This window comes from Notolepis coatsorum (assembly GCF_963971535.1).
Source record: "Notolepis coatsorum genome assembly, chromosome: 18".
Classification (NCBI taxonomy): domain Eukaryota; kingdom Metazoa; phylum Chordata; class Actinopteri; order Aulopiformes; family Paralepididae; genus Notolepis; species Notolepis coatsorum.
The window spans coordinates 81,126,236-81,138,847 of NC_140182.1; the positions used below are offsets into that span (position 1 = coordinate 81,126,236).

Genomic DNA, 12,612 nt, shown 5'->3' on the forward strand with positions numbered 1-12,612 from the left:
CGGCCTGCATCGCGTTCGCGGCTCCTATCGACCGGTGCTGGATGACATATAGGGTGCAAGTTGAAATCACCCAAATTATCCTGAAACTCTACGGCAAGTATTTCTCGCTACCTAAGAGTTTTTTGCTGACACGGCTCTCAGCCCCCCCACCCCACCCCGTGCCCTCACATCAGTCAGGTGTCTGTGTATTATGTTTTGGTTTCCATGGCGATGGACGACCCTGAGTGGGCGCTGGGGGGGGGGGGGGGCCTGCGTACCCTGTGAGGACGACATGCTTCTATCACCGCAGAGAAGAAAGCGCCTTTTATCCCCCCTCCTCCCTCGCCCCCCCCCCTCCCACCCTTCACGGGAGGAGAGCCTGTGAATCGGAGGAGGAGGAGTGCTGGTGAGTGTGTGAAAGGTCTCCTTTTAGTTAAAGAGCTTCGGCCGGCCACCGTGAATGAGATCGACTGTCGGTTTTCGGAAACCCTGCTTTGATGCGGCTCAGTCCCGTCGTAGCCGGTTGTTATGGTCGCGGCGTGTCCCCGGGAGGACAGAGCCGCACTGTGCCACGTAAAACAAGTGACGGGGGGGGGGGGGGGGGGGGGGGTAGGATCACGTCTGGTCACCTACGTCGATGTGCATCGCGGCACATAGGGTAATGCCGGTGAACACAATGTGTGGTTTCTTTTTCTCCTATTTGGCAGCATGGAGAGAGAGGGAGAACAGTGAGCCTCTCTGGAGAGAGAGGGAGAACAGTGAGCCTCTCTGGAGAGAGAGGGAGAACAGTGAGCCTCTCTGGAGAGAGAGGGAGAACAGTGAGCCTCCTCTCTGGCACCGCGCCAGCGTCCCGCGCCGCATGGCGGTCCTGACAAACACCCCGGTGCCTAACTAACCGCGTTAGCCAATCACATGTGCCACTTCCGAAACCGAGCCCTCCGGTGAAGGGTCAGGCTTTTTCCGCTGAGTACTTGTTTACACGCGGCTTGCACTTTTTCTTTATCACCAATCTCACCAATTGCTCTCACATGCACGGCTAATTTGTTTTGCTGATGTGGCCCGTTTGTCAGGTGATGGCGTTTTTCTGCTTTAAATGTTCCGTGTTATTGCAGCACGAGACAATAAATAAGGTACAAGCACGATGGGGTGTGCGTGCAGATAGGAAGGGAACGGAGAGGTCGGCTTTGTAGAGAACGAACGATACTGTTGATACATAAATAGTCATTTACTTTAAAAAACGTTTTAATAGGTCATCCATTCAGCGGCGACAGTGGCTCAGGAGTGATCGTCTGGCAATCCGGAGGTCCCAGCTCAATTCCCGCTCGTCCCGGGCAGCGTGTCGAAGTGTCCTTGAGCAAGACACTTAACCCCTAATTGCTCCCGATGAGCAGGTTGGCACCTTGCATGGTTGCCTCTGCCATCGGTGTGTGAGTGAATGGGTCAAATGTGATGAACAAATTGTAAAGCGCTTTGGATAAAAGTGCTATATAAATGCACATTTACCATTTACGGCAGTAATCAATTCTAGAATGGGGCTGAGACCCAGGGATCAGTGGCAGCTCTAATGGCAGGGGCACACCGGACGCCAAAACTCCAGGAATCGCCAGTTAGTCTGTTTTCCGGCAGTCGTGTTAATGGACTGGACGGTTCTTGTTGGCTGTGCCACACAGCGGATAGTTTTGGCGTCTGGTCTGTTTTCTCAGTGTGTGGCGAGTGCCTCTACATGTGATCGGAGCAGGTCCTCTTGTTGACCGGTGCGGAGAAATGCCAGGATCCAGTCTCTGTCTTTCTTTGTCTCTCATTGTCTGTCTCTCTCTCTCTCTGTCTGTCTCTCTGTCTGTCTGTCTCTCTCTCTCTAACTTTCTCCTTCTTTCTCTGAACATTCTTTCTTCTCCTCGCGTTGGAAGCCGTTCCCGTCTTGCTCACACCTTCACATGGCCTGGGGGCAAAGCCCGGTTGTTGTGTGTTTTACAATATGCACCACGTCACTCTTCCCCTCCACTAACAATAGTCACCTGCCCAGAAACCCTTCTCCGCTTTCAGCTGTGGGAAACTGGACACACAAGAACAAGGGAACACGGTATCATCGAGGAGAAGAAGGGTTCTCGAACCGGTCGTACACAGAGTGCCGTGTCTGTGAGCCTCCACTAGGGGCAGAGTGGCTGTGCTGTAGGAGGCTCATAACAAGGGGAGGCTCATAACAAGGGGATATGAATGTATTGTGTGCTGTAAGAGGCTCATAACAAGGGGAGGCTCATAACAAGGGGATATGAATGTATTGTGTGCTGTAAGAGGCTCATAACAAGGGGAGGCTCATTGAAACGGTCGTACACAGAGTGCCGTGTCTGTGAGCCTCCACTAGGGACAGAGTGGCTGTGAGAGAGGGAGGCGAGTGAGGTGAACGAGGAGACGGATAGACGGAGCCTACGAGGGGTTTCACATCCAATTTAAAAACTCCAGGAAAAACGTTGTTGAATCTTCCCTGAAACTTCGGCAGGTAACAGTTTCGTCATACACCCCCGCCGACCTGTGTTGATTTAGTCTGAACCGATCGGTCCCAACTCTCCTCCTCCTCTTCCTTATTGAGTGAAAATATCTGCAGACAGCAAAGTTACAATGGGGCCCGAGGGGGGGGGGGGGGGGGGGTTCGTGCTGGTGGGGTCGGCAGCTCATCCCCTCCTTGGACTGCGGAGCCGCAGTGTGGCGTGCCGCTGCACATTTTAAAAAGCCATGTCTGTCTGCTGCTGGTTCTTCCTCCCTTCCCTCCTCCCCTCTCCTTCCTCCCCTCCCACCCTCTTTCTCTCTCTCTCTCTCTCTCTCTCTCTCTCTCTCTCTCTCTCTCTCTCTCTCTCTCTCTCTCTCTCTCTCTCTCTCTCTCTCTCTCTCTCTCGTGTCTTTTGGCTCTGTCCTTACATCACCTGACTGGAGTTTTTCTGCTCCATGCAGCAGCAGACAAATCAGTCAGTCTGGCCCAGACTCTCCTCTCCCATCATCCTGCTCCTCTCCTCCTCCTCTTTTCTCCTATTCTTTCCTCCTCTTTTTTTTTTTTTTTTTTTCTTCTCCCCTCTTTTCTCATCTCCTCTCCTCCCCCTTCTCTCCTCTCTTTTCTCTTCTCTCCCATCATCCTCTCTCCTCCTCTTCCACCCTCTCTTCTCCTCTCCTCTCCCCTCCCCTCTCACCATCATGTTCTTCTCCTCTCCTCTCTCACCATCCGTCTCCTCTCCTTTCCTTCTCTCCTCCCCTCCTCTCCTCTCCCATCATCCTCTCCTCTCCCCTCTCACCATCCTTCTCCTCCTCTCCCCTCTCTCCATCCTTCTCCTCTCCTCTCCCATCATCCTCTCCTCTCCTCTCCCATCATCCTCCTCTCCCCTATCTCCATCCTTCTCCTCTCCTCTCCCATCATCCTCTCCTCTCCTCTCCTCTCCTCTCCTCTCCTCTCCTCTCCTCTCCTCTCCTCTCCCATCATCCTCCTCTCCCCTATCTCCATCCTGCTCCTCTCCTCTCCCTTCTGCAGAGCTGGCCAGCAGACTGCATTAGAAGGAGGGAGACAAGTGGGACCCCCCCACCCCCTCACACCCCAACCTGATGTCTGTCTCAGCATGTGCCCCTGAGACCGACACGTCCTCCGTTCGGGAAAGTGGAGATGTTCATATCAATTTAAGATTCAGTCTGCGCTCGGGCAGAAGGGAATTCATGGTAATACGCTGCCTTAGAGTACAGTATGTTTGTCTGCATTTCTGATTGTGTTGGAATGAGAGGAGTTAGCTCAACGAATCCTCACCGCCAGTGTGCCTGCACGTGTGTTAGGGCTGCTCCGTTATGGCAAAAAACATAATCACAATTATTTTGATTGATATTGAAATCACGATTATTAAACACCATTACTCGTTGATGTGAGAACATTGTATGACGACGACTGAATTAGTTTTACCTTTCTTCTCGACTAAGGCTGCCTTTCTGTCTTCGTCTACAAGTTACAGTACCAAAGTCGTTTCAAAGTAACTGGAGAAACGCGCCGTGGCTCCTCCCTCTTCCCTCTTTCAACACGAGCTGAAACTACTGTTTGGGCTTGAGGGAGGGGCGCAGCGCACCGCTGTGAAGAAAGGGTACACTGCGTTTACGACACAAGACTAAATGAGAGTAACGGGGTGTGCGTTTTCGTGATCGTGGGAAATCGTAATTGAAATTGGATGAATCGCCCAGCCCTAACGCTTCTATACTTTAAGCAAGTGGCTTGTCCTTCCGCATTCCCGTTTTGCGCTCTGATTGGCCACGCACGTTTCTGGTCATGTGACATGTGCGCCAATCGTGGGACGGCAAGTTTTTGGACGGTTAAGCTTAGGCGCTCTTTCGAAGTTGGTTAAGGTTAGAGTTTGTCTTAGAGCATGGCGATAGAACGCCACTGAGAACTGACACAGGGAGCATCGACCGCACATCCCCCAGTCCGCCTCCCTTGTTCCCCCACCTCCTCTCTCAGGATCTCCCCCAGTCCGCCTCCCTTGTTCCCCCACCTCCTCTCTCAGGATCTCCCCCAGTCCGCCTCCCTTGTTCCCCCACCTCCCCTCTTCCCCCACCTCCTCTCTCAGGATCTCCCCCAGTCCGCCTCCCCTCTTCCCCCACCTCCTCTCTCAGGATCTCCCCCAGTCCGCCTCCCCTCTTCCCCCACCTCCTCTCTCAGGATCTCCCCCAGTCCAAACACAATTACTTCCCCATGTTCTGTTGTTGTAAACCGTGTGTAATTGTGTTTTTATCCTTCGTGGACTCGCATCTCTGTGGGGTGAGGGGGAGGTTAATTGACATCATATCACGGGTCCTTTCTGGATTAGCCAGGTTCCCATGGAAACAAAGCCCTCTTGGCTGGCCGTCCGTTGGGGATGGACCGTTTAAAGAGAGAGGGAGGAGGAGTGAGACGGCAGGAGTGAGAGTCCTCCTTAAGAGTCAGAGGAGAAATAGATAATTGAATCAAATGTATTTGAGAAAATTGTCATTTCCATGCCAGCAACCAACAGGCGTTGTATAACACATTCTCGCTCACCAGTCACTCTCTGTCTCTGTCTCTCTCTCCCTCTCTCCCCCCCCTCTCTCTCCCCCTCCCACCCCTCTCTTTCCTCTCTTTACTTTGCGATCTTCTTTGAGGAAAAAGTGGAGAACATCCGTAGCTCCTTCTCCCAACCCCCACCCATTCCAAATACTGAATTGAGAACCTCACCCTTCACTCTGTCATCTTTCTCTCCTATTACAGAAGCCGAGACCCTGACACTGGTAACGTCGAACCGTCCGACTACATGCCAGCTGGACCAGCTACCCTCCCCACTCCTCCAGACCATAGCACCAGACATTCTCCCATTCCTAACTGCAACCATCAACTCCTCACTCAACTCGGGGGTGGTCCCCACCTCCCTAAAACAAGCCAGAGTCACGCCGCTCATAAAAAAACCAACCCTGAACCCCACCGTCTTAGACAACTATCGTCCTGTCTCTCTTCTCTCCTTCCTTTCTAAAACACTTGAACGTGCTGTATCCAACCAACCTACTGCTTATCTCTTACAGAATGACGTCCTAGACCCTAATCAGTCTGGCTTCCGGACTGGCCACTCCACAGAAACGGCCCTCATTGCGGTCACAGAGGCACTTCACTTAGCAAAAGCGAAAGGCCTCTCCTTTGTCCTGATTCTCCTAGATCTATCTGCAGCCTTCGACACAGTCAACCATCAGATCCTCCTCGCGGCCCTCGCAGGAATGGGAGTGGCTGGCTCTGCGCTGACATGGCTGACATCATACCTCAATGACCGCTCCTACCAAGTGTCATGGAGAGGGACCCTGTCGGCCACCCACCCCCTACGGACAGGTGTCCCCCAGGGCTCGGTCCTAGGACCCCTTCTCTTCTCCCTCTACACTAAATCACTGGGTAACATTATCACGTCTCATGGCTTCTCGTATCATTGTTATGCCGATGATACTCAACTCTTCCTCTCCTTCCCTCCCTCAGATATCCACGTCTCTGAGCGGATCTCGGCCTGTCTTTCCGACATCTCCGCCTGGATGATGACCAACCACCTCAAACTGAACCTAAGCAAAACAGAATTGCTCCACCTGCCGGCCAAATCCTCCCCCCTGACCGACCTTTCCATCACAGTCGAGAATGCAGCTGTGACCGCGTCCCCGACCGCCAAGAACCTTGGTGTTGTCCTCGACGACCAGTTGAACTTCTCTGCTCACATCGCAGCGACAACCAGAACCTGCAGATTCCTCCTGAGCAACGTCAGAAGGATACGCCCCTTCCTGACTAAAGAAGCCACCAAACTCCTCGTCCAATCAACAGTCATCTTCCGCCTCGACTACTGCAACGCACTGCTTGCTGGCCTCCCGGCCACTGCCACTAAGCCTCTTCAACTCATTCAGAACGCAGCGGCCCGCCTGATCTCAAACCTACCGAAGTCGGCCCATGTCACCCCACTTCTTAGGGACCTGCATTGGCTCCCCATTGCTGCACGAATCTGCTTCAAGGCCCTCGACCTGGCATACCATGCGGCAAAGAGAACCGCTCCCGCCTACCTCCAGTCAATGGTCTCTAACTACACACCCTCAAGACCCATACGCTCTGCATCTTCTGGCCGCCTCAGACCTACTCCTATCCAAGCTCCGGGAGGGTCATCAAAGAGAAGTCGCCTATTCTCAGTCCTTGCCCCACAATGGTGGAATGAACTACCCACCCCAGTTAGGACAGCCGAAACCCGTCCAATCTTTCGCCGTCGACTAAAGACGCACTTCTTCAACCATTATCTGAAATAATTATTATTTAAAAAAAAAAAAAAGTTTAACCCTAACTAACCTTACTGTCATGCACTTGTCCTAATAAACTAACCTACACTGTAGCACGCAACACTTTGATGAACATTGTTACTCTGATAGTTACTAGCTGATAGACTTGTGCCCTTCCTGATGACTTGTCGTACAGAACTTGTAAGTCACTTTGGATAAAAGCGTCAGCTAAATGACTAAATGTAAATGTCTTGCTCTCCCCCCTCTCTCTCACGCACACACAGCTTCCGTCTCTCTTACTCAATAATAGAAAGTAACTACCGGTATGTATTTTTACTCAATAGAGGAATTTAAGTAAGTTTTGAGCTACTTGCACTTTACATTTAATTTGAGGGAACTTTATCCTTTTAATCCACCAAATTTCAATAAAAAACATGGCAAAAATTATAAATATATACTTTCACTCCAAGAGGATGTAATCAGAGCAGCATAATTGGACCACATACCACTTTAACATCACCTTTAATCAGAGCAGCATAACTGGACCACATACCACTTTAACAACATTTAATCAGAGCAGCATAACTGGACCACATACCACTTTAATATAACCTGGAGAGGTCAATGGTTTGAGGGTTGAATGCTCCCAAGCACTGGAATACACTAATGTCATGTAGAACGCATACTGTGACTTTAGATACTTAAGTACATTCAATAGCAAATACTTCTCTACTTTTACTCTGAATATTACTGAATCTTGAATAGAGGACTTTTACTTTGACCAGAGTACTCATTTATCTGGGTATTTCTACTTTTACTTAAGCTGAGGAACCGTTTACTTCTCCCACCACTGCTCTTACTACTGTGTCTGTGTGTGCGTGTGCAGACTGTGTTAGAACCTAGCGTACCTCCACTCTCCCACCCACTCTGTCTCTTCACAGAATCCAATTTCCACAATTACACCAATCCATGTCACTGATGTAAAAGCAGACAGTGGGTGACAATGGCTCAGGAGGTAGAGCTGGTCGTCTGGTAATCTGAAGGTTCCCAGTTCAATTTCAGCTCCTCCCTGCAGCGTGTCGAAGTGTCCTTGAGCAAAGACACAGCAAAGATGTAAACAAAGTCATTAACCAAGCAAAGCACCTAAAATCCTTTTACTCTTACTTATTGCCTATATTTATTGTAAAGTATACTATAACCAATAGGGCATACAGACCCTCATCTGCACCTTTGTTTATATTCAGATGAAATTGTATTGCCTGTATTTATGTGTTTCTAGTTTCTACTATTACCCTGCCCATACCTGTACTTCCCCTCCCCCATGCTGCTATGACGCCCGCATTTTCCCAAGGGGATCAATAAAGGAACATCTTTACAGTCTACCCCCACCTCTCAGGGATGAGTCAGAACCTTTTTATTGGCGGTGGTCACAGCCTACCTCCACTTAGTAGGGATGAGTCAGAACTCTGGGATGACTATAGGTTGATTCTAGGAAATGTTCCCCGGTATGGAATAACCAGAAACATTTAAGCATTACATCACGTGCAGGAGTGCGTTATGAGAATTAGACCATGCCTAGGGGTGGTCGTTAGACCCCCCCCCCCCCTAGGCATGGTCTAATTCTCATAATGCGCGAGGTGTAATGGCTTTTATACAACTGCCGCATTCATCCAACCTTATTGCTATACAATAAACACATTAATTGAAGATTTATTGACAACCATCCGCAGAAATAGTAGTAGTAAAAAAACAAAAAAGAAGAGACGTTGCCTCCGTGTGTAGAAGCAGCGCTGTTTCAAAGTGAGCGTGTGTCATGGGATTGATTGATTGATTGATTGAACATTTTATTACAGATAGACAGTGCTTACATCTTTATACAATTGCCGAATTCATCCAACCTTATTACTATACTGCTCTGCTCTACTGTCTACACTAATGACTGTGCCTCCCACTCTGATTCTGTCAGATTTTTTAAATATGCGGATGACACAACAGTAGTGGGACTAATTAAGAATGGGGATGAATCGGCCTATAGAGCTGAAGTCGATAGCTTTGCTGTATGGTGCAAGGAGAACGACCTGCTTTTAAACATCTCTAAGACAAAGGAAATTATAGTTGACTTCCGCCGCGGGGAGGCAGTCCACCCTCCTCTGTACATAAACGGCCAGCAGGTGGAGAGGGTAGACAGTTAAAAAATCCTCGGCATCACCATATGTGATAATTTAAAATGGGAAGTTAACACCAGCCTCATAATTAGCAAAGCCCACCAGAGGCTCCACTCCCTGCGCCAGCTTAAAAAGTTTGGTGTGTCCACGGAGGCGATGCTTAGTTTTTATAGAGCCACTGTGGAGAGTGTCCTTACCTTCTCAATGACTGTGTGGTACGGAAACACCACCGTCCATGATGGGGGACATTTAGAACGAACTGTACGCACAGCGTCAAAAATCATCGGCTGTGAGCTCCCCTCTGTGGCCTCCATTTATGACACACAAATCCGGCGGAAAGGGGAAAAGGTGATCAGGGACCCTTCTCACCCTGCTTACGACCTCTTTAACCCCCTTCCCTCTGGCAGAAGACTCCAAAGTCTCAGGTGCAGGACATCCCGTTTTAAAAACGGTACATATCCCGAGGCTGTCGGTCACCTGAACTCAAGTACAAATGTACAGGCACTTTGCACAACAAGGGCTAGCACCAGCCAACATGCACTTTAAGACAATATGCACTTTAAAAACTGGAACACTGAGCAATTTATTTTAGGTACTGTAGCATTTTTTTCTTTTTAATTGTTTGTGTAAAACTTTTTATTGTGGGGATTGTATTCTTGTGTTTTTATATTGTATGTTTTTAACATTGTCTGTACTGTATGTGGCACCAAGACAAATCCCAATCAACAGTGTTGAAATGGCAATAGTTTCTATCTATCTATACAATAAACACATAAATTGAAGCATAATGGACGTTGCGCTTATGCAGTCAGGTTAGACGCCGTTTACAGTCAAAGTTTTGTACACAGTTGCAATTCAATTCCCCCTTGCAGTCCTCGCCAGTTGCGTTAAAATACATCATTGCTATAGGCTTTTAAAACAATTTAATAGGCTAAACTTCATTTTAACTTCTTTAATTCACATTTGTTTATTTCATTTCATTTTTCCCGACATAATGCTACCTGCCTCGACGAAATCCGTGATTCGGTTGCGATACAGATGCATTATGAAGTTAGCGGTTGTTATTGGAATGATTGATTGATTGATTGAAAATTGTATTACCAGATTGCAGAATGGGTACAGCTCAATACACACAATTGTTCAGGGGATGCAGACCAGAGAAAGACTTTAGTCTTGTTTACATCAGGGTCCCCCATTTTCAATTCATCATAACATATATGACATACATGACATACAGATACAGTACTGCTACATCTAGACATTTATGACATACCAGATTTACAAATACAGTACTGTTTTTGTATGGTGATTATGGTTTATTTACATTGATGGTAACATTCCCGGTTTGTCCCGCGATTTATATTTTGAATAGGTTCCTTCAAAGCAGGCCGTCTAACAGTGAAGTGAGCGTTTTTTATTGGTTTGATTGATTGATTGATTGATTGGAAATTGTATTAACAGTGAAATGAGTGTCCTTTTGACGAATGGCATCTAACAACAGACTTTGCGTGATTTTTATTTTGTTCCACAGTGACTCATGACCCACTAATTACATAATCCAACATTGTGTAAGAAACTAACACATTCCACGTGACAGAATCGTTTTTGAATTAGTCGTTATGACGCTTTCAACACATCCATTCGTAAAGATTATTGTCCGCCATCTTGGTTTTTCCTAAAAAGTCGAACTGGCGGGGTGATTGTAATTCGGTTGTGGGCGGGTTCTGGGATCACAAGCGTGGGTTATGAGAAATAACCACGTCTAACTTGACTGTTTCAGCCAATCAGAATAGAGAAATTTGCATGCCATTGTATAAACTAATATAATTATATTTTCATTCTTCTTTTGTATTTGTTCTGTTCATGGTAATGCACAGTTCCATAAAAGTACAATAGTATAATATAATAGCACCTCTCAATTTGCACATTCCAATAGAAATAGATGGTCTCTCATATGAGAACAAAATAATAGAAACCTGTTACCCCTCAACTTCATAAAGTCTTAATTGTTCTTTCTTTATACATTTACATTTAAGATATTAACTCAAACTCATTCAAATTGGCATCCATTATTACACCCAACTATTTAACTATTATAAATTATTATCATTATAAATACCCTTTTATAATGTCTACTTTTAGCATCAAGGACCACAATAGAAAGAATACTTTTTAGTTCTAATTTGTATCTTCCAGTGCAGATAAAACTTGCATAGCACAAATGTTTGTGTGTAAGCCTTCAACAGTGTGCAGGTGTAACCGGTCTTATTTGGCCTGGCCCGAGTGGGAGTTGAACCCCGGTCTCCCGCGCCGCGGGCAGCATCACAGACCACTATACCAAGAGGTGAATTCACTTCTTAGTAATGGGTCTGGATGCCTCTGGGGAGTGTTTACTTGCAGTACCGCTTATCGTCCACAGCCACTTCACTACACTGTCCATCGTGACTGTGGATAGACGGTACCTCCTTTACACAGGCTTACAAATCATAAGACCTGCACATCAAAATATTTACAGTATTTTAAGAACACCCATCTTGAGTCTTGAGTAATTTCATAATAGGTGTGGAGTGAGTGTGATGTGCTTTCTTAAAACAAAATCAAACATATAAACAAAAAAAGCAGAAGTGTGAAACTGTGAATGTTTCTAGTGTGAGCTCTTGTTACAGAGGAGACCATCTGGATTTAACATTTCGATCTCCTGCCTCCGCAGGGAAGCGTGTTGAGGAAGATTCTCCTCCCGTACTACTTTGGAAATCAGAGGCTTCACTCCAAAGCAGAGTCGGCCAGCGTGAGCAGCTCATCGGGAGGCTTTGTGAAGCCATCATCTGGAGGTACGGAGGAGCCAGAATAAACCCTGCATCGCTACTCACTGTTGGGGCAAGCCAACGTGACTGCACCAGACTTATTGGCAGAAGTGCTCTCTTAGTCTCACTGATTTCTAATCTAGCTAAATTCCATATCAATAAAAAGAAATATATATATATATATATATATATATATATATATATATATATATATATATATATATATATGGAATTGTGGTGGATTATGATTTATCAATTATATTGTAGACGGATATTCTGATAAAAATAGGTTTAATAGTAAAAACAATTAATACAAAGTACATGGTTAATGGTAGGTTAATGAGCTTTGGCTAAGAGGAGTGCTCTCATCGAGATACTGAGGAAGAGAAGGACACGATGAGCTTAAGTATAGAGATGGGTGGGGGCCGCAGCCCCTGGCCTCTCACTTAGGTGTGAACTAAGCTGTTGTTTGGGGCAATCGAAAGGATTCCTCGACAGAATACATAGACATACATAGACAGAGTATACCTCTGTCAGTTGTTATAAAAACCATATGCAGGTGTAAATCATCATGTCGCACATTTATATAAATAAATGTGTCTCGATGAGACATTTTAATTTAAATTCCAAGTGTATACAGTATATCGGATCCTGTACAGAAATAGATGCAGCTTTCCCGTGATTAGTAGAAAGAGGTTTGTTGAAGCTGTTTTCTTATAAATGTTGGACTATTATAGACATGCTGCGGCTTCAACTCTTAAACCGCTGGACTCTGTCCATCATTCTGCCCTCAGATGTATTACTGGTGACAGATATCATACCCACCACTGTGTTCTTTATGAAAAGGTTGGATGGCCTTCTCTGGTTGAAAGGCGTAACTATCATTGGTATTTGTTATTTCG

General features: G+C 46.8%; 1 protein-coding gene across 2 annotated transcripts in view; it reads left to right on the forward strand.

Annotated features, from left to right (window-relative positions):
* Positions 1 to 12,612, forward strand: part of itpr2 (inositol 1,4,5-trisphosphate receptor, type 2) — a 286,031-nt gene that overhangs the window by 168,936 nt on the left and 104,483 nt on the right. For both annotated transcript variants that reach the window (XM_084334286.1, XM_084334287.1), the window contains exon 38: positions 11,617 to 11,737. In XM_084334286.1, coding sequence (XP_084190412.1) covers positions 11,617 to 11,737 — 121 coding nt within the window. The remainder of the gene's footprint in view (positions 1 to 11,616; positions 11,738 to 12,612) is intronic.